The 27,862-nt window shown below is 37.2% G+C and overlaps 1 protein-coding gene across 1 annotated transcript in view; it reads right to left on the bottom strand.

Annotated features, from left to right (window-relative positions):
* LOC126289431 (uncharacterized) overlaps window positions 1–27,862 on the bottom strand; it is a 114,904-nt gene that overhangs the window by 15,385 nt on the left and 71,657 nt on the right. Inside the window, exon 5 of the mRNA XM_049984902.1 lies at window positions 8,117–8,295. Within this exon, the coding sequence (XP_049840859.1) occupies window positions 8,117–8,295 (179 nt within the window). The remainder of the gene's footprint in view (window positions 1–8,116; window positions 8,296–27,862) is intronic.

The raw sequence follows: 27,862 nt of genomic DNA, 5'->3' as shown, positions 1-27,862 counted from the left end.
AAACAAGTCAACCTTCTGACATATTTTGCATATTTCCACTCAGTAATGTTTTAGAGAATAACTTTCTAAGTTAACTCATCACTTAGAAAGCAAGTATTGACTGCCCAAAAGGAGCAATGAGAATAATATGCGGTGTTTACTGACAGATATTATGAAGTTACCTCTTTGAGGAGCTAGGCATTTTAACTGTTCCATTACAATACATATTTTCGCTAATCAGAATCCTCATAAATAATTTATCACTGTTTGCGAAGACCGATGATGTACATAGCTACAACATCAGAGGGGAAAATGACCTTTATTACCCATTATAAAAGGCATTGGTGACTTGGAAGGAGTTCAGTATGCAGCAAGAAAAATCCTTGATCATTTTTCCAATAACATAAAATGTCTGACAGGTAGCAAAGCAAGTTGTAATGAAATTCAAAGGCATCTCACCTGCACAACTCCTCCTATTCCATTGATGGGTTTCTACTTAAAAGCTGGTAGTCAGGAGGAAAAAGAAGAAATTTTTTTTTTTATACGTGCAGTTGCGTGAGTTGGACTAAAAAGAAGAATGTGTTAATTATGTTAATGGTAATCATGTATACTTATCCTGTAAATTAACTCATTCCACATCATTCCAATAGAAGAATTTTTCAAATGATCCACGGGACATTGTAATGTACCCCCCTCTCCCCCCCTCCACCAGTATTCTAATATACAATACCCGGAATTTGTAGCCAGGTATCGGTACTCTCTGTAATACAAAGAATAAAAATCATGCCACTATGGCACCTTTTCCTGTTATATAATTGTACTATATAACACTATGAATGAAATTTAAACAAAATTTGCAAATAATTAAATAATATGTAAATATGTAACATAATAATCACTATGAACCATCAATATTTACTCTGAGCTATAATAATCAGTACGTAATTCATTTGATTAGAAGTAATTATAAATGTTAGCATCATTATTACTTTTGTTAATTAACTGCAATTAGATCTCGAAATTTCAATTTGGGAAACGTTATTTTAAATCGATCAAAAAGCAAGAACCAAATTTAAATTCACATAATTTCAAGTGATATGTAACTTCAGACCCAAATTTGTAAACCAGATTAATACCATTACTAAAATAATTAATTGATCATTGTTAGCACATGTAATTAACTTCATTACTTATATTGGGATGCATGTTTCAAAATTATGAGCCATTAAAGAGGTTAAAAAACTTGTGTATATAATACTTAAATGTTAGCAATATTTTCCAATCAATAATTGATTTGTATTTATTAAATTAATGAAATGCATTATTATAAAAAATTCATATTTAATTTTCAATCTTAAATTGTACAATTTCTAACCTAAAACTCATGTGTAATGAACTAATATTTTATGCTGTAAGTAATCTGATTGTCAACCTTTTGTATATTTGTAACTTTTCATTGTAACTATTAACTTCACAATGGTGTAATAATTGAAGTAATGAACATTTATTGTTTGGAATATATATAAGCAAATGTGGCAATGCAGTGTTAGTTCGCTTAGGGGTCCACTTTGTAGTGAAGTCTTTTTGGTCAGTAAGATAGTCTGTCAGCTGTTGGTTTGTCAAAGAGACTGTATGTGAAGTTTGATGTATTCTGCAATAACTTTGGAAAAATGTTATCATCAACAAATGAACCTCCACAAATTGTATGACCTGGAGTTTTAATTAGAAGGAATCCCTAGCTACCCGACTCAGGCAAATTACAAGATAAATACAACAAAAATACTGTATTATGCATCGCCCTTACTTACGTCCACTCCAGGTGCCAATTTATAATAATTATATTAATGCACCAGTAAATAAATCATATGCATTCATAAAGTAAGGCAGATATAATAACATGAAACTAACTAACTAACAAGGCCCACTATTTGTACTGCTCCTGTTCTAGCTATATCTAAATAGTATTCTTTGCTAATGATCCATGTATCATTATCATAATCAACTCAGTACACATGCACAAACAAAAAAGCTGTAAATGAAATATTCAGTAAAGTTGAAAAGTTAAAATGAGCCTAGCACCGCTTCAAGTGGATTAATGTGGAGGGTACACGTCCATAAATCACTGCCACAAACACGTTGCCAACTAGATGAGAAGCAGTTATGTGGCAGCCTCTGGAGGCTACCATCTGAATTACAGTCTGATGCAGCTCTCCAAACTAGCCTGTCCTGTTGCAGCCTCCTCATATATGTGTAGTTACAGAAACACCAGGTACATGTATCTGAACCTGCTTACTGTACTGAAGTCTTGGTCTTTGCCAACAACTTTTTATCCCCCTCCCCCTCCCCTCCCCCCATCCAATTAACAAATTAACGGTTACCTTATGCTTATGCTTATTAATCTAATCTAATCTTAAGTATGTATACTGTCAGCCTACTCCTCCTTTTAGTAAAGTTAGGCCATAATACCCTTTTCTATACAGTTCAAGACAGTAGCCCTTGATTATTTTTCGTTTATACCCAACTAATCATTAGCACCATCCTGCTGCACTACATTTCAAAAGCTACTATTCTCATCTTATCCATGCTGTTTCTCTAGCATATTTCTCTATTATCCAGAGAAATACTTTCAGAAAAGTATTCTAGACTTTAATATTTAGATTAGTTGGTGATACATTTTCCTTTTCCGAAAATATATTCTTGCTGTTGTCAATATGCACTTTATACCATCTTTAGTTCTGTCATCAGTTTTTTTTCTGTCCAGCATAGTATCACTATTTCCATAACTTGTCTTTATGGCAGTAGTTTAGTCTGTAGCCATTGGAAGTTAATTAGCAGTTGAAACATGCATCTACAGCAGCAGATAGCACAGGATTTTATTTCCACATCTCCCACAATCACATCTGATGGACCTTTTCCACACCTCCCAGAATCTCATCTGATGGACCTGACCCAGCAGTATACTGAGCTGAGTTCATCGCAATAAGTTGATCTTTTATAATATGATTTTATTGCTGAAAGCTAAAATTCTTTTCTAAAAAGAGATGGAGCCTGTTGGCAGAGTGAAGTGTATTTCCTCTCGAGAGAAGCTGGTGCATTTGGACCAGTGGTCATGGAATTTTAACAGCAGCCCATTCCAAACACCAAATGCCTCTCTTGTAGTGGTAATTGTTGCAGTTTCACAACAATGTCTGTGAAGATCTCCAACTAACTAAACAATCTTGTGATCATACACTCTATACTTCTTTAAATATTTTCTGTTCCCTCAGTGAACTTTGTGTGTTATCCGCCAGTGAACACTGTGGGCTTAGCCAAACTTCTTTGCATCCTCCGGCAGTCACTGTTAACTTTGATAACTGTTGTCCATTGAAAACAAAGTGTTGAAATTCTTCATAGTATGAAGATTTGAATCCAGTAATCAAATATGATCAATATTCCATAAGACCATATTTTGTTCACCAGATGACAGTGTGGAACTATTTCAACTGCCCTACGAAAAACAAGGAAAATTGCATCAATCTACCCACCATTACCATTTATCCTCTAAGACTCAGCACAAATACATGGAGACAACTTTTCCAAAAGTGTTGTTTGGGAGTCCATATTTGGTTTTGAAGAGGAGGTTTGTTTGCCAAAAATGGTCATAATATGTGAGTGTAAAATGTCTTCAGTAATTCTACAACAGGTTTACATAAGTGACACAGGCTTATAGTTATTCATAAGGACAATCGTATTCCCTTTATCTGCCTTGGTGATGACAGCCTTGTATTCCTGTAGTTTCTTTCTTTAGTTTTCTGGGTTTGTTTTTTCTGTTGTTTTTATTTTTGAGTTGATATGGGTTTTTTAAATCACAAAAATTGCTAAACCTCCAGAGGAGACAAATGTAATGTAATGTATTGCGAATACATAGAAAGAAGGATCCTTTATTGTGTGATTATATGATAGCAGAACAAACACTAGTAGCAGTTACTTCTGTAAAATATATGGGAGTATGCGTGCGGAACGATTTGAAGTGGAATGATCATATAAAATTAATTGTTGGTAAGCCGGGGTACCAGGTTGAGATTCATTGGGAGGGTCCTTAGAAAATGTAGTCCATCAACAAAGGAGGTGGCTTACAAAGCACTCGTTCGACCTATACTTGAGTATTGCTCATCAGTGTGGGATCCGTACCAGATCGGGTTGACGGAAGAGATAGAGAAGATCCAAAGAAGAGTGGTGCGTTTCGTCACAGGGTTATTTAGTAACCGTGATAGCATTACGGAGATGTTTAACAAACTCAAGTGGCAAACTCTGCAAGAGAGGCGCTCTGCATCGCGGTGTAGCTTGCTCGCCAGGTTTTGCGAGGGTGCGTTTCTGGATGAGGTATCGAATATATTGCTTCCCCCTACTTATACCTCTCGAGGAGATCACGAATGTAAAATTAGAGAGATTAGAGCGTGCACGGAGGCTTTCAGACAGTCGTTCTTCCCACGAACCATACGAGACTGGAACAGGAAAGAGAGGTAATGACAGTGGCATGTAAAGTGCCCTCTGCCACACACCGTTGGGTGGCTTGCGGAGTATAAATGCAGATGTAGATGTAGGAGCTTCCATTATAAGCAATACGGTTCTCTCGAGGCCGTGCCAAGCATTGCCCATGAAAGTCTACAACAAATTCAAGAATAGAACAGTACAGATGCACAAAACAATTCTCAACATCAGATATAACTAAATCTGTCTGAGTAATAATATTATTCCTGGTTTTGTAAAAGTCCATGTAAGCAGCAAGTCACTTGAAGCTCAAGTAGCCGAAAGAATAGCAGAAATTATTTGGTTTGAAATGAAATTGTTTCCTTGTTTTCTACACAATAAAAACAGCTGTTCAATGTTCACTTACATAAAACACACTTTGAATACACGAAAGATGGCTCCCACCTGTGTTAGCCATAGCTGAGCCACTATGGGTCTAAAAGGCAGAAGTCTGATGTTATTGTTCCTGTTGCCAACTCCTGTGTCATGGACTGGATTCGATTTTTTTGGAGAAGAGAGCAAACAGTCAGGTCATTGGTCTCATCAGATTAGGGAAGGACAGGGAAGGAAGTCAGTCGTGCCCATTCAAAGGAACCATCCCAGCATTCACCTGAAGTGATTTAGAGAAATCATGGAAAACCTAAATCACAATGGCTGGATGCGGGATTGAACCGTTGTCCTTCCGAATGCGAGTCCAGTGTGCTAACCACTGCGCCACCTCGCTCGGTCCTGTGTCATGGTTGGTTTGTTGTTGCTTTATTTAGCTGGTGAAGGTACAAACAACATTGCTAGCTTCCAGCAAGCTCTGGAGGCTCCTCTTTCACTGCTATATTATCAATTAGGTGTATTGTTCCATGTTCAAGTGTAGAATATTAGTTTTGGCAGCACCACTGTGGACATCATTGTGATCCGCTTTAACCTTGTATGTGAGTTATGAGCAATTAACTCTTTTAGTTTGAATTAATTACATTCTATGCAAAGCAGAATACTTTTACTACACGATCAAAATAGTGACAGCCATACACAAGTATCACAGAAGCTAGTACTACCAAAGGAAAAGACAATCTGCATATCATAGATTAATTACTGTTTTAATTTTTGCATTTGTCCTCTGTTGACTTTGTTTACTGATGCTGCCACAGCCTCAAGAGGATCTTCCAACCTGAGCAATATGATACAGTACTCAATTTTGCAAACAAACAAAATGTAACAGATGAAACTAGCTCATTAAGTTCTGTTCTCTATTCACTTCTTTAGTATAATATTAAATAAATGGTTCTTAACCAGAAGGCTTAAGAAACTACATGGTCTATTTTACATCTTTGCAGTACGCCGAGTTATCGTAAGACAGAGCAGTGTGGTGATTCCCCTTTGACAGAGCCATTCTGAGTGCTTTTATACTGACTGAAGTCTACCTACTATATAAAGATTGTTCTAGCAGCATCAAAATACTCTCTGCTTTCCTGTGTGAATGGCACACCCATGCAGCTTTAGGATGTGCTGACTATTCCACCTTGCCGCACCTATCGACTCACCGTCTCATATATGTAACGTCCACGCGTCCGCCTACTTAACTTCATTTCAAAAGCTTATGTGAATCTAATTACAAAGAAAATACCTTATTCACATCACCATATGGGTGGCATGAATTATTCTTCTCTGAATTTAGGTGATGTCTTTACTTCATTATTACTACCAAAAAAATTACTTGTGGCTTTAATACATAAAAATGAAGGAGAAAAAAATAGAGGGAGAAATGTCTATACATTACTAATAACATAGTTGAACCATTACAGACAGATTGGACACCAGTGGGAAAGATATATAAAATTTGCAGTATCTTGTGTAGGGAAGGACTATTACATGCATAAAAGCTGAGACTGGTGTTAAAATATTTCTCGAGTACTCCAGTGAGCTATCTCTATTAATTGTGTTCACATTTAAATTGTTTTATCAGTTCTGGGGTTTTGTTGCTCCATCCTCATATGCTGACACATCTATCCAGATCATTAAACAAGGCCATGCTGTTCCAACATTGCCCTACAAGGCACCCACTGTCAGCCATCAGTTCCGCAGCTGGAAGCTGCATGCCGTCTGAGTGTTCATGACCACCACTACCTCTGGCCGTATGGCCAGCGCAGTATTTCCTGAATACCTGACTGTTCACTTCTCAGCTGACTGCCCACCACTGTCCGCAGGTAAGCAATTTGACCTGGAACAGCCTGCATCATACAGAGAAGTTCAATGAAAACTCAGTATAAGTGCAGAAGATGCACTGTGGAGGCCAACTTTACAAGCAGGCAATTCAAGAATCTCCAGTAACAGTCACACTCATTTTGAAATACATGTGGTGTCTAACACAAACTACATGTCACGAATAGCAGTTATATAACAAGGCATCCACTAGTGGCTTTATCTGCAACGGTAGGGCAGTTACTAAAGTGGTCTCACACAGTATCTCTTCTGCTTGTACACTGTATGAATTGCTCCATGTACTCTGTGGTTAATTGATTTGGACAACACCACAGACATCTAAGGACAGAGTTACAACATGCATTTTTATGGGAACCTCATCTAAGGAAAGGGAAAGGTGTTCACAGATAGAAACTGCTGTCCCATGTATTTGTTTGGCCTACAGTTTGGTCAATAATTAACACCAAAATTTTCTGTTTATAGGAATGACCTACAGAGACCATCTGTAGTTGGAATGGCAGTCACACACAGCTGCTGGAATGGACAGCTGTGTCGGGTACTTCCCAATTTGTGTTACAGCATGTGGTGAACACGTACAAGGGAAAGTACGTCACAACAGCCCTGCAACATACACTGAGCACTAATGCTGACTCTGCTGGGAGGAAGTATGGTTCACTGCTGAAACTTTTTGTGAATTTTGAGTCCGACATGTGTTGTTTAGCAAAAGATCTTCGTAACATGACAATTTAGTACTGATGCCTCAATATGTAATCTGTCAACCTGTTTCTTCTTTTATTCAAGTCGTGCTATAAATTTATCTTTTACTCAGTTCGATTCAGCACCACCTCATTTGTTTTTCTTCAGCATGCCTCCACTTCACCACATTTCAAACACTTCCATTCTCTTCTTGTCTGCCCTGCCTATCATCCTTATCTCAATTCCAAATGAGGTTACACTTCAGAAAAGACCTTCTAACATTTAAATTTCTGTTGAATGTTAACAAATTTATCATTTTGAAAAATATTTTTCCTGCTATAGCCAGTATTCATCTCAGAGCCTCTCTACTTTTGGCCATTTACTGCCCAAATGATGGAAATGAATGAATGTCTTTGATTTTAGAGACCCGTCCAAAAGTCACTCTGCATAATTCTGAAATCTGTAACACAATGTAAATAGGAGCTCAATAAATAAAAAAACTTTAGTGGAATGGCACACTCTGAGTTATTAGTAAATATAAGAGTATGTTCCAACATATGAACAGCACAAAAAGGGAGAAATAATGCAATTTTTACTCCAAGGTACAGTTTTTGGGCACATCCTGTGTATGTGTGCCACTGACGCTGGAGTGCAATGCATAGACAGTTTCTTGACAAAAGCAAAACTTTTTATAATTTCTAGTACATTATGCAGGGCATTACTAGTGGTGCACAATTACCTTGGAGGGAAGGTGTTGAAGCGGCCCTGGCCACGGTCGAGGAAGGTGAAGGGGTCATCCCCAGAGATCTCGCAGCTGCAGTCGATGGAGTCATCCTGGCCGGGGGTTGCATGGGGCCACATGGGGCCCGGGTCTACCCATGGGCCCAGTGGGTCCTGGAGCGGCATGTCGATGAATTCCTGCCAACCGACAGAGAGTCAGAGAACTGATTACTCTACATTGAAGCCATTTTGTACTTGGAGCTCTTTCCTTGTCTGTGTTTGCTTCCTAATATGTAATGAGGCAAACACAAATTTTCTTTTTTTAGTACCCAAACACATTTCAGAGAAGCTCATTCATCCTCTGTTAAATAACATAAAGAATTTGTGCATTATCATACAGAACAGCTGTAGAGGTTATTGTATTTACATTAATAAAAATAGTATCAGAAACATTAACAGGAAAAATAAATGTATACTTTAGTACAGGTTGCCACACAAAATGTGTTACCAATTGTTTCTTTCACAATTTATGATGCACATTAGATATCCTGCTGGGATCTCTACAGCAGTACCAGCAGAGCTTGGAAAAACAAACGAGTTATGAAATGACGTGTAATTCACGATACTGCTGCTAGGAGACTAGTAAGCAGCAGTGGCTGACAATGGAAGACTAACGATACAACAACGATCGGCAATTGTGTTACTTTTACATGAAATGAAAAGACTTCTTGTGATGCAGAGGCATTTTTGACAACACAATGGGTCCCTTGCAAGAAGACCATCCACAGGTTGTATGATAAATTCATACAGGAAGGAACAGTATTGGAAGCGAAGCGACCTTGGCCTAAGCCTGTTTGTTTGCCGGAGAATATTGAAGCGGTACAAGTTGCTGTACAGAGAAGGCCCAGGAAATCGTGTAGAAAGGCAGTAGTGCAACTGGGAATATCCAGACACTCCGTTCAACGCATTCTTAAAAGTGATCTCCATATGCACCCATAGAAGATGACCTGTGCACAGAAGCTCACTGAAGAACACAAGCAGCAGAGACTACTGTTTGCTCGCTGGGCGGAGGATAGGGAAGAAACTCCCAACAACATTTGGTTTTCAGATGAGGCACATTTTCATTTAGTCGGTATGGTTAACAAAGAAATGTACACTTTTTGGCCACTGAAAACCCACCACTGCTTCATGAACGACAACATTATACTCCAAGGATTGCAGCGTGTGCAGCAATTTCCAGTCACGGACTTATTGGACCCTTTTTTTTTCTTTGAAGAAATTGTGAACAGCGAGCGTTATTTGAGCATGCTTCACAACAGCTTCATTCCACAGCTTCTTGCTACTGCCTTGCACTTCAACACACAGTGGTTCATGTAAGATGGAGCAAGGCAACATACTGCAAACACTGTGTTGGAGTTTTTACATGAACATTTCGACATGCGGATCATTTCACTCACATTTCCAGGTCGCTTCTGTGACAGACAAAATTGGCCCTTCCAATAGTCCAGACCTCAATCCATGTGACTTTTTTCTTTGGGGGTGCCTAAAGGAAAAAAATTTCCTGAAATGTCCACGTGATTTAATGGAGCTCAGAAGACTTATTCTTCAAGCTTGCAGTGAAATTACAGAAGACATGTGCCATAGGGTAATCACAAACTTCAGTGTTCGTTTGACGGAAGTTAGGAAATGAAATGGTGGACATATTGAGCATGTGCTGAGTTAGAACAAATCTCCATGGACGGCTCTTTATTGTAGTATATGTTCCTTTCAGATTGAATTGATAATAAAGTTCATATTCAAAAACAAAATGGTAACACATTTCGTGCTGGTACTCACATGGCTGTCTGATATTTGCAGTACAGCTACAATATTACCTTTCAGTAGATCATTTGCAATCAATACACATTTATCAATGTTTTGATATGTAATTTGCCAAATTTTATGCCTTGTGCAAAACTATAGATAATTTTATAATTTTTTTATAGCTCTACTGTCATTATACTATGTTGTGTTGTAAACATAGATTCACACTTTTACTCTTCAACCAACGTTTTTCAGATTATAGTACTAGTTTTCAAAAAATGTGTTGAGGTATTTGCTCATTCTGAATAGGCTTTGCTAAGTGGTGAGTGGATAGGGAGATGGGGTTGGGGGACTATGTATGTAAATTCAGTTACTTACTTTCTGCAGATGACACATTTTCATACTTCTTCAAGGTGACTAAGTGAAGCTTCCTAACACACTGTTACACTGTTTGTGTGATGTGCACTTGTTCTATCATCTTGCTCTATGTGCCCTGGGTGGGAGTTTTCAATTCTGTAGTGACACTCGGCTCAGTGTGTATGTGTGTGTGTGTGTGTGTGTGTGTGTGTGTGTGTGTGTGTGTGTTTGCGCACACACGCCAATTTTCTGATTGTTCTTTTACAGCTGAGAAAAGGGTTCCATTGATTTGTGCTCTGCATTCATTTGTTAATTCTTTTCCTTCCACTGTGCTGTTTTGAATATAGTAATTTTCTTCTATTATAAGTTTCTGTGGAGGACTACTGTTGCATTATGAATTTTTTAGTTTGTGTTTATGTCTGTTGGTTTGTGTTTCTTCCCTAAGATATGATCAACAAATGTGGGATGACTGCTGTCACTCTTTAAGTGTTCTTCTGCATTCATTGTATCTGATGTTCTGATGGGATGGTTCATTTTTTAATATATGATTGTAGTGGTGCTTGTGGGTTTTCTGAACATGAAAAATTGGTTACATTATTGTGTCTGCATATTGCAAAGGCTAAGAAATTTAGCTTTTTCACCTTTTATGATTCTAAGGTGAATTTTATCTGTCCGTGAAACATATTTATATCATTGTGCAGTTGTATATGATCTGATGTTTCACCTAGAAGGCACATGACCATCTACATAGGGATACCAGTATATCTGCTGAATTGTTAGGGCTTCACTATGGTTTCAAATATTTTGTACTTAGTGTGAAGATGTTGGCTAGGAGTCCACTGATTGGTGATCCCATGGGGAATCCATCCTGTTGTAAGTAGAAATGGTTGTCAAATGTGAAATAGTTTTGTTCTGTAACTAATTTTGGAATGTTTGTTATTTCTTTTTGTGGGGTTTTGGGATGTCTTTTTGTTGGTCTAATTTCTGTTTCAAGAAGTCGATGGTTACTGTGGTGGGGATATTGGTGTACATGGATGTGATGTCAAATGATGTGAGTGTGGCTGTTGTTGGTATGTTGATATGATTAATTTTTTCTGTAAGTTCTTCAGTGTTGTGTATATTTCTGTTGGTAGATATACTGTTTTTTTAAGTGTGTGTGTATTTCTCTGCCTAGGTGATATGTGGGTGCACTGTAAAATTTGTGAGTGGGTGTACTGGAATATCTTTTTAATTTTTAATATTATTCATGCAGATAGATGTTTCTCTATGAACCATTATCCTCACACACTACAGCAAAGCCTCATGTCACACCAATAATACCACTGTTGAATAAAATGTAGTGACTTGGGTGGGACGTCAGAAAAATTAATTTGTGAATTTGTCTGCTAATAGAGTATGTTATATAAAATGGGATTTTCAGTGTGAAACACACACTGGACAGAGTAATGTTGAAACTATGTTTGATATATTCTTCAGCAAGTATATTGAGGTCTGGTACATTTGTTCACCTCTAAGAAAGAGTAATTTCAAAGGTAAGCATAGAAAAAGTTACCAAGCTCATATATTAAAGAACTAGGAAGTAGTAGGGAACATAAAAATAATTATAAGACACTCACTAAACAGTCTGACAAGAAATAATCGAAATATATATATATATATATATATATATATATATATATATATATATATATATATATATATATATATATATATTTGTAATACTAAGCTGCTTCATGCAAAAAAGTTAGGCTGTGAAAGGTTTATAGAAACTGCTCCAAACTAGTTCAAAGCAGCATGGTAAATCATTACATAAGAACACTCTCCTTCCCACACGTAAGAAGAGTCACTCGAACCAGACCAATCGAATGAATCCTTTGTGTCTTCAGTGAAGGAAGTTGGAAACTGGAATCAACTCAGCCAACACATGAACAAGTGAAATACTTGGCAAACAGCTGCCAGTGAAACAGACTTTTAAGTGGAAAATTATCACATCCACAGGTGTAACAAAAAACATTAAGAAATTCTCCCTCTAAAACTATCGATAATTATTGACTTACCTACTTCATTATCAAGACAACTATTCATTTGATCTTCAAACCTTTAGAACACATTTTTAACAAATGTCTTCAGTGTGGAATCTTCTCTGAGTAATTACATAAATCAAAACTTTCAGCAATTTTTTAATAAGGAGAGAATAATCTCCCATAAATTTATTGATCTGTCTCAATAATTCCTACAATTTCCAAAATATTTCACACTCTTGTATACAATCAACTATTTCCAGGAAAGTAATCTCCTTTCAGACAATCAGTTTGGTTACAGACAGGGAAGAAATACCAACTCAGCAGTTCTTAACATTGTAAACCAGGTAATCATGCTTCTGAAAATGAGAACAAGACCTCACTCTGTTCTATGTCACCTAAGTAAGCCCTTTGATTTATTCCCTACAAAATGTTGCTTGAGAAGTTTGAATTTTTAGGTGTAGTTAATAATTTAAAAAAAGTAATAGCTTTGTACTTAAATAACAAAACACAATATGTCTCAGTGAGAAACAGACAATCTCTGGTAAAAAATTTTGAGACAAGGGCGCTATAGGGGTCAGTTCTTAGACCATTTTTTTTCATAATTGCAGTCATTGGCTTCCCCAGGATGTTCCTCAATCTGTGATCTGCTAGGCTGATGACACAGAAATAATTGCAACTCTTAAAGTCAGCTCAGTATTACAACAACTGTCACTGGAATCACTAGATGCTGCAGTGAAATGGTTCTCCTCTAACAAACTTCTGTGTAACCCTGACAAGACCCATCATCTTCCATTAGATTCAGCAATATAGGATTCCATATTGTTTCCAAGTAGACATGGGGAGAACACATCAGGTACACCCCCTAAATACAGAACCTGAGAAATTAATTACTTCACAGTGTTTAAGATTGAACTATTTTAGACTGTTCCATTCTCATATTTCTTATGGACTGCTGCTATGCGGGCACTCCTGTACACATATAAGTGACACACTGATGGGAAAAAAAAAGGAGAGAGAGAGAGAGAGATAAAGGTGCAGAGGTGGAACAAGAGAATACTATCAACCTCTGTTTAGTAAACTTAATATACTTACTATTGTAAATATATGCACATATGTTTCTATATATTTCTTCACTACTTATTAAACTAAATGCTAAAGAATTTTGAAAGGGAAGGAGGTGTATGCCAGCACAACATGAGGGAAAAAATTAAAATGGATATTCCAAGACACAGACTGGTAAAAGCAGCCTAGTCCCCATGAGTCAGATCCCTAAAAGTCTTTAACAAATTACCACCCTCTGCATGGTCCATGCCTTTTAATATATTTTTTTTTAATGTGCAACTGGTTGATTGAAAATCCATTTTGTAATATACAAGAATATTTGATGTAAATATTCTGAACATATGTTAAAATTTAAAATGTATGCTAAATGTTTGTAATTTTGTACGTAACTAAGCATATGTGCATGTATGAGAGATGTGTGTGAGAGATGAAGCCCGTTCCATTGTGTAAATGGTCAGTGAGGAAGCCCGTTCCATTGTGTAAATGGTCAGTGAGGAACAAATATGAATATCCTGCTTGTGCACCTTTGGTACGTTTTTTGGTGTGGTTACCTTTGGGTTCTTATTTTATAGTCATTTTAATTTTAGTCTTGTGAATGTGACTGAAATGACACTAAGTTCAGGTTGGATAAATTTTCTTTACAATGCTCATTCAATGTGCATACGAAGCTGAATTTCTGTGGTAAGCATCTTTTGAAGCAAAATTCAACAATGATGTGTGTGTGTGTGTGTGTGTGTGTGTGTGTGTGTGTGTGTGTGTGTGTGTGTGTGTTTTCACCCATGCAATCATGAAACAAACTGGCTGAAGAAAATACAGCAGCATCATGAAGACCTGCATCACAATCACAATCCAAAATATCTTGCAAATGGTATGACTGCAGCTGGTGAAAAGGTTGTAAAATACAAGAAGTGGTAATCTTGCCTGTGACATTTGTCACTGTTGTGGTTGTTGTTGTGCTCTTCAGTCCTGAGACTGGTTTGATGCAGCTCTCCATGCTACTCTATCCTGTGCAAGCTTCTTCATCTCCCAGTACTTACTGCAACCTAAATCCTTCTGAATCTGCTCAGTGTATTCATCTCTTGGTCTCCCTTTACGATTTTTTCCCTCCATGCTGCCCTCCAAAGCTAAATTTGTGATCCCTTGATGCCTCAGAGCATGTCCTACTAACCGGTCCCTTCTTTTTGTCAAGTTGTGCCACAAACTCCTCTTTTCCCCAATTCTACTCAATACATCATCATTAGTTATGTGATCTACCCATCTAATCTTCAGCATTCTTCTGTAGCACCACATTTCGAAAGCTTCTATTCTCTTCTTGTCCAAACTATTTATCGTCCATGTTTCACTTCCATACATGGCTACACTCCATACAAATACTTTCAGAAATAACTTCCTGACACTTAAATCTATACTCGATGTTAACAAATTTCTCTTCTTCAGAAACACTTTCCTTGCCATAGCCAGTGTACATTTTATATCCTCTCTACTTCAACCATCAACAGTTATTTTGCTCCCCAAATAGCAAAACTCCTTTACTACTTTAAGTGTCTAATTTCCTACTCTAATTCCCTCAGCATCACCCAACTTAATTTGACTACATTCCATTATCCTCGTTTTGCTTTTGCTGCTGTTCATCTTATATCCTCCTTTCAAGACACTGACCATTCCATTCAAGTGCTCTTCCAGGTCCTTTGTTGTCTCTGACAGAATTACAATGTCATCGGCGAACCACAAAGTTTTTATTTCTTCTCCATGGATTTTAATACCTACTCCGAATTTTTCTTTTGTTTCCTTTACTGCTTGCTCAATATACAGATTGAATAACATGGGGGAGAGGCTACAACCCTATCTCACTCCCATCCCAACCACTGCTTCCCTTTCATGCCCCTCCACTTATATAACTGCCATCTGGTTTCTGTACAAATTGTAAATAGCCTTTCGCTCCCTGTAATTTACCACTGTCACCTTTAGAATTTGAAAGAGAGTATTCCAATCAACATTGTCAAAAGCTTTCTCTAAGTCTGCAAATGCTAGAAACGTAGGTTTGCCTTTCTTTAATCTTTCTTCTAAGATAAGTCATCACGTGTTCCAATATTTCTATGGAATCCAAACTGATCTTCCCCAAGATCGGCTTCTACCAGTTTTTCCATTTGTTTGTAAAGAATTCACGTTAGTAGTTTGCAGCTGTGACTTATTAAACTGATAGTTCGGTAATTTTCACATCTGTCAACACCTGCTTTCATTGGGATTGGAATTATTATATTCTTCTTGAAGTCTGAGGGTATTTCGCGTGTCTCATACATCTTGCTCAACAGATGGTAGAGTTTTGTCAGGACTGGCTCTCCCAAGGCCATCAGTACTTCTAATAGAATGTTGTCTACTCCCGGGGCCTTGTTTCGAATAAGGTCTTTCAGTGCTCTGTCAAACTCTTCACGCAGTATCATATCTCCCATTTCATCCTCATCTACATCCTCTTCCATTTCCATAATATTGTCCTCAGGTAGATCACCCTTGTATAGACCCTCTATATACTCCTTCCACCTTTCTGCTTTCCCTTCTTTGCTTAGAACTGGGTTTCCATCTGAGCTCTTGATATTCATAGAAGTGGTTCTCTTATCTCCAAAGGTCTCTTTAATTTTACTGTAGGCTGTATCTATCTTACCACCAGTGAGATAAGCCTCTAAATCCTTACATTTGTCCTATAGCCATCCCTGCTTAGCCATTTTGCACTTCCTGTCGATCTCATTTTTGTGATGTTTGTATTCCTTTTGGCTGCTTCATTTACTGCACTTCTATATTTTCTCTTTTCATCAATTAAATTCAATATTTTGTCTGTTACCCAACGATTTCTACTAGCCCTCGTCTTTTTACCCACTTGATCCTCTGCTTCCTTCACTACTTCATCTCTCAGAGTTACCAATTCTTCTTCTACTGTACTTCTCTCCCCCATTCCTGTCAATTGTTCCCTTATGCTCCCCCTGAAACTCTGTACAACCTCTGGTTCTTTCAGTTTATCCAGGTCCCATCTCCTTAAATTCCCACCTTTTTGCAGTTTCTTCAGTTTTAATCTACAGGTCATAACCAATAGATTGTGGTCAGAGTCCATATCTGCCCCAGTAAATGTCTTACAACTTAAAACCTGATTCGTAAATCTCTGTCTTACCATTATATAATCTATCTGATACCTTCTAGTATCTCCAGGATTCTTACATGTATACAACCTTATTTCATGATTCTTGAACCAAGTGTTAGCTATGATTAATTTATGCTCTGCGCAAAACTTTATCAGGCGGCTTCCTCTTTCATTTCTTAGCCCCAATCCATATTCATCTACTACGTTTCCTTCTCTCCCTTTTCCTACTCTTGAATTCCAGTCACTCATGACTATTAAATTTTCGACTCCCTTCACTACCTGAATAATTTCTATTATCTTATCATACATTTCATCAATTTCTTTATCATCTGCAGAGCTAGTTGGCATATAAACTTGTACTACTGTAGTAGGCATGGGCTTTGTGTCTATCTTGTCCACAATAATGCATTCACTATGCTGTTTGTAGTAGCTTGCCCCTACTCCTATTTTTTTATTCATTATTACACCTACTCCTGCATTACCCCTATTTGGTTTTGTATTTATAACCCTGTATTCACCTCAGCAAAAGACTTGTTCCTCCTGCCACTGAATGTCACTAATTCCCGCTATATCTAACTTTAACCTATCCATTTCAATTTTAAAATTTTCTAACCTACCTGCCTGATTAAGGGATCTGACATTCCACACTCCGATCCGTAGAACCTCAGATTTCTTTTTCCTGATAATGACGTCCTTTTGAGTAGTCCCTGCCCGGAGATCCGAATGGGGGAATATTTTACCTCTGGAATATTTTACCTCTGGAATATATTACCCAAGAGGACGCCATCATCATTTAACCATACAGTAAAGCTGCATGCCCTCGGGAAAAATTACGGCTGTAGTTTCCCCTTGCTTTCAGTCGTTTGCAGTACCAGCACAGCAAGACCGTTTTGGTAAGTGTTACAAGGCCAGATCAGTCAATCATCCAGATTGTTACCCTGCAACTACTGAAAAGGCTGCTGCCCCTCTTCAGGAACCACATGTTTGTCTGGCCTCTCAACAGATACCCCTTCATTGTGGTTGCACCTACGGTACGGCCATCTGTATCCCTGAGGCTTGCAAGCCTCCCCACCAATGGCAAGGTCCATGGTTCATGGGGGGGACATTTATCACAGTATGCATTTTTCCTGAGTATGTGTATAAAGGAGGCTCTCTGGACTCCAAAGTTTATGTTGTTTTCAAGTAGCAAGTCAAGGGAGATAAGACAGAGACTTGCTGTCAGGTTTGGTTGGAAGCATTTCTGTGTACTGATGTGGATGTCGAAAATAGCTAGGAGTAATGATTCATAAACAGTAAAACATTACAAAAACTATTGTACAGATTTAAGAAAAGTTTTAAAAAGTACAGAAGTATGTGCATTATGTCTGAGATTAGCAGATCTAATAATAAAATTAAAACAATTTGGAATATTGTTAAAAGGGAAACAGGGCAACTGAGAGCACAGGAAGGCTGCATTACTATCAGACTCAATGAATAGTTTGTTAACAAAAAGACAGAAGTAGAAAACATTTTTAGTAATCATTTTTAAGTGTTGTAGAGAAACTAGGATCCAGCTATTCATTAGAAAATGCAAGGCAATATGAGGAAGAGGCAATACCTATCAAGTTTTATGAAACTGGAATTCAACCCACCTTTCCTACTTAAATTAGCAAAATAATAAATTCACTCATAAGCAAAAGCTCACAAGGAATTGACAGCATTTCCAACAGGGTACTAAAAGCTTGTTCCCAACAGATAAGTAGAATTCTTAGCCACTTATGTAGCAGCTCACTGAAACAGAACATTTTTCCCTTTTTACAGGTAGATTGAAATATGGTATTATTGAACCATTGCATAAAAAAGAGGATAGGTCTGATGCTAATACCTACAGCCCAATCTCACTTGTGACAGCTTTATCAAAAATTATTGAAAAAGTAATGTATTCAAGAGTAGCATCACATATTCATAAAAATGAAGTACTATCAAAACGTCAGTTTGGTTTTCAGCAAAGGTTTTAAACAGAAAATGCAATATATGCTTTTACTGGTCATATATTAAATGCATTGAATAACTGAATATCACCCATTGGGATACTTTGTGGTCTCAAAGGCTTTTGATTGTGTGAATCATGAAATTCTTCTAGGTAAGCTTAAGTATTGTCATATGAGTGGGACAATGTAGAAATGGTTTACTTCATATTTTATTGGAACAATGCAAAAGATTGAATTTAACAGTAAGGATAATCTACCCAAATCAGGAGGTCCTCTAACTGAGGTGGTTTCAAGCATGATGTCCCACGGGGTTCATTCTTGGCTCCCTTACTGTCCTTAATATATATTAATGACTTGCCACTCTATATCCATGAAGATGCAAAACTAACTCTTTTTTCTGATGGTACAAGTATAGTAATCACACCCAACAAAGAAGGATCAGCTGAGGAAATTGTAAATAATGTCTTTCAGAAAATTATTAAATGCTTCTCTGCAAATGGACTCTCACAAAATTTTGAGAAAACACATTATATGCAATCCTGTTCAGTAAATGGCATAACATCATATTGATAAATATAGACTATGAACAGATATCTGTTGCTAATGCAGAATATTTTAAATTTGTGGGTGTGTGCCCTGATGAGAAATTGAATTGGAAGAAACACATTGATGATCTGCTGAAACACAAATTTAGATGATAAACATATCAGTAAATTAGCGTACTATGTCTATTTTCATTCACTGCTTTCATATGGCATATTTTGGGCCAATTGATCATTAAGAGAAAAAGTATTCATTGCACAAAAGCATGTAATCATAATAATAGCTGGAGTCCACCTAAAATCATCTTGCAGACATTTATTTAAGGAACTCAAGATATTTGCAGCACATCCGCAACACATATATTCACTTATGAAAGTTGTAATTAACAACCCATCTCAGTTCAAAAAATTGTAGCTATGTTCCTAGGTACAACATTAGAAGAAAGCATGATCTTCACTATTCTGGGTTAAGTCTGACACTGGCACAAAATGAGGTGAATTATGGTGCCACAAAAAAGTTTGGTCACCTAATCAACATTTAAAAACAAAAACAAATTTAAAAAGTTTCTGAGTGACACCTCCTTCTGCTCAGTACATGAATTTTTTAGATACGAAGCAGTAACTGAAAAAAAAATTTATGTTAAATTGACACATTTCAAATCATTACAAAATGTTGTTTTCATGATCTATGGAACAGGTATTAATGTAATGTAATGTGATGAAAAAGTAGTTTCAAATTTTTATAGTGATTCTTATGATATTTGTTAGCTGAATACAGAAAAAATAGCAAAAATATTCCATATCCTTTGTTCATCCACAAATAACACACTGAATTTTTACTTTTAAGGTGTTGCACATATGTACAAACTACAATCTTTCAGAAAAATTTAAAGAACAACTTTAAAATACAACATTTTTACCCTAATAAAATAACTTGCAAATATGTTCAATCTAAATTTCGATTGCCATCAAGAGACAGCCTTTTCGTGTTAAAAAAAACTGTACAGTAAAACTGGTAGAATCTGGTTCATACTACATTTGCTGCCAGCATGCTGTGTGTGTGTCAGTGTGTGATGAAGCAAGAAGGGATCTCTTTACTTCCTCCCTTGTTTTACCACCTACCTCCTTCAATTCATTTTATTTTCATTCTTGCCTAATTACTTGTAACATACATCAGTATCATTCGGATTTCCATAAAAGAGAAAGGTTGGCCCTCCGTCTTAAGGAATATAGTACCAGGTCTAATTTTGTGCTTAATTTTGTGTATGTCATGCATTTCCTAATTTACTTTGACTATTCCTAGTTAATATCTTTTTATAGGGTGAAATCAGTAGTTTATCGGTGCCTTAGATTCTATTGTTGACTTATAAACAAATATAAATTCTGTACTAACTACAAACATTTGGAAGATGAACCACTAACATTCTTTAAGTATTTATTTGGCTCTTTTCGAAAATAGCCCTTAAGTAATTCCAAAATAATTAACAGGTCTGTCAAAAGTATTGTTTGTGTAACTACATCTGTTAATTTCATCATTTAAACAAATAAGTTGGCCTAACCCTTATAGAAGCAGAAACTGTTAAAAAGAAAGAATTTTTCTATATATTCAGTTTATTGAATGAGTTATGTTTCAATTGTAATTTCTTTAACATCGTACAATGTATAGTTTCAGAGCCTATTATTGTGAGGATACAATTATAAAGGCCCAATTTTTGGTCCTGAGACAACCACTCCATGGCTCATTTTCTGACAAGAAACTTGTATTGGTTAGATCAACAACAATGCATCAACTTAACCGTGAAATAAGTGTAACATAAATAGGCTGAGTGTTAAAACAATGACAGTGCCTGTTCAGTAGTGTCACACATAATGGATTATTCTGCAAGAATGGTGTCGTTAAGTTTTCACTGCTCATAGGTGTTGAATGGCAAACTATTGTAGCAGTATTCTGACGTTTGCCTGCAAACTATTAATGAGGCTTATCAAAGTTAACCAATAATGAACTTTCAGACCCCCCTTCAATTTTGGAGCCTGTATAACAATGCTGTATATCAATGCCAAGGACAATCAACGAAGAAATAAAGTAGGTGAATGTTACAAGTACCCTTACACTCTTCCTCGTATCCCCCCCCCCTCTCCACCCACTGTCTGCTCTCCACTCAAGTTTAAGCTAGTGTGTTTATAATGGTTTTAGAGGTTGTGTGAATTCTCCTGATTGTTTGTTCTATATTTGTGGGACTTATACTGTTAAAAATCAGCAGAGAAATATTTCTGATTTTATTAAAATGTATACTTTGCCTACTTTGGTATGAAACTGAGCTATCAAGATAAATCTTGGGCTCCTCACAAAGAAGAACTAAGACAATGGTTTCAATGTAAGAAGAAATCATTTCGTTTTCCAATACATATGATTTGTAGAGAACCAAACAATCTCTGAAGGCTGTTATTTTGCTCTTGCTGTGTTAAAGGTTTTAATTTGAAAAATAAGAAGAATATTTTGTATCTGAACAGTCTTTCAGCTACGTGAGCTGTTCCTCATGGGCTTCATTTACCTGTACCTTATCCTCGAGCTTCAATTGAAAACTTTTTAGATGATGTTGGTCAGGTGTCTCAATGCAGTTGTGATGATGTTATGATGATAGTAGTTGAGCTCCCAAATAATAAGCCAAAACTATTCACACAGCCAGAACTAAATGATCTGGTTAGAGACATAGGCCTTTCAAAGGATTCAGCTGAGTTTTTAGGGTCAACGTTGAAAGAAAAAGTGTTGTTGGCTCATGGAACATCCTTTAATTGGTACAGGAGCAGTGAAAAAGAGTTTGTGCCATTTTTCTCTCAATTGGGTAACCTTTTATTTTGTACTAATGTTGCTGGCTTGATGCAGACAGTCAATATTAAATACAAATGTGATTAATGGAATTTTTCATTGATTCCTCCAAAAGAAGCGCAAAATCTGTTCTGCTGCACAATGGTTACCAATAAACATGTGTACCAGTAGAACATTCAGTTGAATTGAAAGAATGTTATGAGAACATTGAATTGGTCCTTAACAAGCCTAAGTACTCTGATCATAAGTGGACTGTTCGTGGGGATCTGGAAGTGATCTCTATGCTACTTCTCCAAAGTTCCCCTACTTCCTCTGTGAATGGGATGGCCATGACTTTAAGTCAGAATGACCAGTAAGAAAAAATTTGGTTCCAGGAGTTAAGAACGTGAGAAAGAGTGCTCATTGGATCCTAAAAAGATTTTACTTCTGCCACTTCACATCAGGATGACACTAATGCAACAATTCGTCAAAGTATTGTCTAAAAAAGACAGTGTTTTAGATCATCTTGGTGAGCAATTCCCTGGCCTCTCCGAGGCAAAACTTAAAGAAGGGATATTTGTTGAGCTCGAAAACTCATGGAGGATGAAAACTGTGAGTTGAAAATGGGAAAACCAGGAAATAAAAGCATGGAAGTCTTTTAAACAAGTAGTTACTGGCTTTCTAGGAAATAAAGAAAACCATACTACAAAAATATTGTTGCTGATCTGTTAACTAACTACAAACTGTTAGGCTGCAACATGAGTGTTAAAGTTCATTTTCTTCGTTCTCATCCAGTCTGTTTTCTGGAAAATCTTGGAGGTGTCAGTGAAGAACAAGGAGAACGATCCTATCAAGACATAAAAGCAATGGAACGAAGATATCAAGGATGCTAGGACGTGAACATAATGGATGACTACAGTTGGATGTTAAAAAGAGAAAATCCGCAACTCAACAGCAGGAAAGGTACAAAAATAAGTTTGGAAGGAAAGGGGATATATTACAACACTTGTAATAAGCCATTATCAACTTTTCTTACTGTGTGTTTAAGATTAAGCTAAGTCTAATGTGGTTTAATGACACTGTACACATGTAATACCGATATAAAAAATGGCTTTTTTAGGATTTGTCCTTAAACTTTTACGTCCTTTTGTAGACAAACCTTATGTGATAGAAAAAAAACTAATAGCACTTCTGAGATCAGTGCCAAAAACTACATAAAAATCAGTTATCAAAACTAAAAAAAATTCAAATTTTCTTTTCTGCAGGCTCTTGCTATTAGGCCAGAATTGAATATTGTGCTATGTACTTTGAGAAGAGTGATTATCCACTCAGATTTCTTTCACAGTCTAGTGCTGTTTAACTTGTGGCTCTGCATTTGCTTTTTCACTGGATATGTAAGCAGTGGGATTACATATTAAGTTTACACAGCTCAACAAAATACGAATTACTATTGCTGAGCAAAAGATCTGGCTGTCGATAGATGAAACTACGGATATTAGTGGGCGATATATTGCAAATGTTGTTGATGGTGTTATAAAAGTTGATAACCCTGGAGATATGTTCCTACTAACGTGTGAAGCTGTCGATAGAGTAAACAATTCGACGATTGCTATTTTGTTTGACAGCTCTCTGAAGCTGCTGTGGCCAGACGGTGTGAAAAGAGACAACGTTTTGCTGCTTGTAACAGATGGTGCTTCATATATGGCTAAAGCAGCCAAAGGGCTTCAGATTCTCTACCCCAGTATGGTGTACGCCACATGCCTTGCAGATGCGTTGCGCAGAGTTGTCGAAGAGGTGCGATCAAATTACCCTGACGTGGACAAATTAATTTCCTGTGGCAAGAAAATCTGTGTGAAGGCTCCGCTATGGGTGCAGAAATTCAAGGAACAAGCACCTTCAACGCCCCTCCCACCTAAACCTGTTCTTACTTGATGGGGTTCTTGGCTTAATACTGCTGAGTATTACTGCATCAGCTACAGCCAAATAAAGACAATCTTCTGTGAGATTGATAGCGACGAATCAAGTGCTATCAAAATTGTGAAAGAAGTTTTTACAGATAAATTGTCTCGAAACTTGGCATACATCAACGCCAATTTTTCAGTTACATCACAAGCCATCAAACGACTGGAAGTTGTTGGCACTCAGCTATGTGAGGCCCTGAGTATTGTGCAATATGCGCTGAGTGAGTTCGGTCGAGCTCATGGTCATGTGACTGACAAAGTGAAAACCAAATTGCAAAGTGTTCTCCTACGGAATCCTGGATATTCTACACTGCGCAAAACTAGTGACAGTCTTTCAGGGAATGCCGCAACGTTTGAAGATACTGAAACAAAGCTGAACTCCAGTGACCTGGCTGCCTTCAAACACGCCCCAGTGGCGTCTTGTGAAGTGGTGAGGAGCTTTTCCAGGTACAAAACTATCCTCAGCGACAACCGTAGATCTTTGACAATGGAAAACCTGAAAATGCACCTTGTGATCCAGTGCAACTTTGCAGATACTGAAGATTGGCATACGCTATTAAATAATGTGAAACGCTCTAATTACTATGTAGGAATAAAAACATTGTTTTACTGTTTCGATAGATGATCTTTTCACTATACTTTCTGTTTAGAAAATAAAAATTCAGACGTTCAAAAAATAGGTGCAAATTAGCCACAAACTCAACAGAAAGAAAGAACTATACTTACAGTATTTTGAGAAGTGAATTTTGTATTAGTTTATGGTGAATAAATAATTAAATAAACAAACAAGAATGCTTTAAATAAACTTCTATTAAGTCATATTTTATTTTTAAGGTAATATTTATATAAGTTTTAGGTCTTAAACGCTTGCATACTTCACTGTTTTTAGGTAGTTAAAATCCGGGCCCTAGTGATTTTACAACGGGTTTTTGATCGTCTGATGCGTTTACTTGAAGGTAAATGACAGAATGATGTGCAAACAATGTACGAGGGTTGCTCAGATTGTTGCTAAATCGCTTACATATTTCATCAACAGCAAAAGGCCTTTGAACATTTCAGCTCAGTTTTACTTGACGACTTTCGTCTATTACTGTGACCTTTCAGACAGGAAATCACGGATGCAGTAGCACGACCAGCAGATGGCATGGCCTTCAGGTTTGTTGAGTGCACATTGAGAAGGCGAGACAGCACGCCCGTAGGACGTGTAAGCGAAACTTGCGCGCACCAGAAAGACCGAACCATGGAGGTAAAAATAAGAGGAGTTGTCATGAAGTCACAAACTTGAAACCGACCCAAGCGAAGATCCGCCATGTTAGCTACCACAAAACATTCGCTTCAGGTAGTTTGATTCCGTTTAGTTGTGAAGTGCTTTGATAAAAAAAAAAAAAAAAAGAAAGAAAAATGCCGGCTTGCCTCGCTTACGGGTGCACTAATCACTCAGATTGTAGTCTTAAGTTTAAACAAATCACATTTCATTCTTAAGTGGACTTATTTAAGCGCTATTTTGTTATGTATACTTGAAATTCTGATGCAATGTAAAGTTTTACAGTATGGTTTTATTTCTGTAATATGACTTTAGATTTCCTATCAAGAGCTCTCTGGAGGTGAGCAATACACTTGATTTTCATTGTTTGGTTATTCCCAAGTAACTGAAAAGTCCTGGCAAGAAACAACCTGGAAATGGGGACTAATGTTTTAAAATGCGACAATTTAATATAAAAGTAATGTAACTACATGTAGTTCATTAAATCTTGCGTAAAATGAGTGGAACACCTGTTACAGTGGTTAAATTATAAGTACTTAAAGGGTTACATATTTGATAAAGCAAAGTTCCCTATCTAAGTCCAAGCTATTTAGATCATTACATTAATCATTGTGTTGTCCTGTTATCCTGTAAATTGCTGTTATTTGCCACACTGAATGTCACTTGATAGGTACAATTTAAAAACAAAGAAGATGTGTAAACTACAATGGGTTTGACAATCTTAAATTCCGTTCTTTTCCTTCGTAATTTAACGAATCTTTCACTTTGTTGAGATGACAGCTAGCTTGTTTATATCATCCCTGCATACATCTATGGAACACCAAAGGAAATAAGACACGTTTCTTGCAAAACTTGAACATTTAAAATTTGTATTTGGCTTGAAAATGCAATGAATACAAATCGGTGCCTCTAAACTATCAATCATTGCTTTTGGAGTTCTGGCTTTATCAACTATCGTCACAAACACAATGAAAGTGAGTAGAAATGGATTACGAAAGCACGCTTTTCATAGCACATACTTTTCTTCTCGGTTATTCGAAGTGTATAAACAAAAAGGAATTACAGTACTGAGGTCAGAAGCGTCATATTTTTTGCGTCGTATTACCATAGTCTAACATAACAGTCGCGACACTCACTGCTGTAAAAGTAGTTACCGTTTGACAGATGGAGCGACGCTAGCGCTCCAAGCGGCGAGTAAGATGAACGTCAGACGTGTCGTAAGCATGTTTGTTTTGCATCCATTTCCTTCGTAATTCACGAAATATTTGAGTTATTTTCTTTCCTCTAAGGGTTTGTGTAGTATCAGAAGGCATATATGTTTCTAAAAATGCTTCTAAAATAAGGGCAAGTGTGGACAAAAACTGTGAATCGAGTGGCAAGCTACAACACATTCGTGAAAAAAGACTTGTGACACTGGATAGAACTGCACTTTACCACGTTGATATCAAAAGAATATAAACACACAGATTCACACGTAAGAAGCACAGACATGTACCTGTACATGCAAAAGCGATCGACAGCTCATTTATCGTTCTGTAGGCCTACTGTGTTTGTCATTGTTGTCGCTTGTTACCTTGCCACAAGTACGACCTTCATCTTTATATTATTGTAAGTGGGACAAGCAACTGCCAAATAGTGGGAGAAATATGTTGAAAACATTACAGTTTCACGCAAAACCAAATATTTGAGTAATTTTCAAACAATCTGTCAGTAATGAACAAGGTGCTAACAAAATAATCTCATCACATCTACATCTACATCTACATCTACATCTACATCTACATCTACATGACTACTCTGCAATTCACATTTAAGTGCTTGGCAGAGGGTTCATCGAACCACAATCATACTATCTCTCTACTATTCCACTCCCAAACAGCGAGCGGGAAAAACGAACACCTAAACCTTTCTGTTCATGCTCTGATTTCTCTTATTTTATTTTGATGATCATTCCTACCTATGTAGGTTGGGCTCAACAAAATATTTTCGCATTCGGAAGAGAAAGTTGGTGACTGAAATTTCGTAAAAAGGTCTCGCCGCGACAAAAAACGTCTATGCTGTAATGACTTCCATCCCAACTCGTGTATCATATCTGCCACACTCTCTCCCCTATAACGTGATAATACAAAACGAGCTGCCCTTTTTTGCACCCTTTCGATGTCCTCTGTCAATCCCACCTGGTAAGGATCCCACACCGCGCAGCAATATTCTAACAGAGGACGAACGAGTGTAGTGTAAGCTGTCTCTTTAGTGGACTTGTTGCATCTTCTAAGTGTCCTGCCAACGAAACGCAACCTTTGGCTCGCCTTCCCGACAATATTATCTATGTGGTCCTTCCAACTGAAGTTGTTCGTAATTTTAACACCAAGGTACTTAGTTGAATTGACAGCCTTGAGAATTGTACTATTTATCGAGTAATCGAATTCCAACGGATTTCTTTTGGAACTCATGTGGATCATCTCACACTTTTCGTTATTTAGCGTCAACTGCCACCTGACACACCATACAGCAATCTTTTCTAAATCGCTTTGCAACTGATACTGGTCTTCGGATGACCTTACTAGACGGTAAATTACAGCATCATCTGCGAACAGTCTAAGAGAACTGCTCAGATTGTCACCCAGGTCATTTATATAGATCAGGAACAGTAGAGGTCCCAGGACGTTTCCCTGGGGAACACCTGATATCACTTCAGTTTTACTCGATGATTTGCCGTCTATTACTACGAACTGCGACCTTCCTGACAGGAAATCACGAATCCAGTCGCACAACTGAGACGATACCCCATAGCTCCGCAGCTTGATTAGAAGTCGCTTGTGAGGAACGGTGTCAAAAGCTTTCCGGAA

This window comes from Schistocerca gregaria, chromosome 1 (genome assembly GCF_023897955.1).
Source record: "Schistocerca gregaria isolate iqSchGreg1 chromosome 1, iqSchGreg1.2, whole genome shotgun sequence".
In the NCBI taxonomy this organism is placed as follows: Eukaryota; Metazoa; Arthropoda; class Insecta; order Orthoptera; family Acrididae; genus Schistocerca; species Schistocerca gregaria.
Note: the sequence above shows the minus strand (reverse complement) of the source record. Positions and strands in the feature narration are given on the sequence as shown.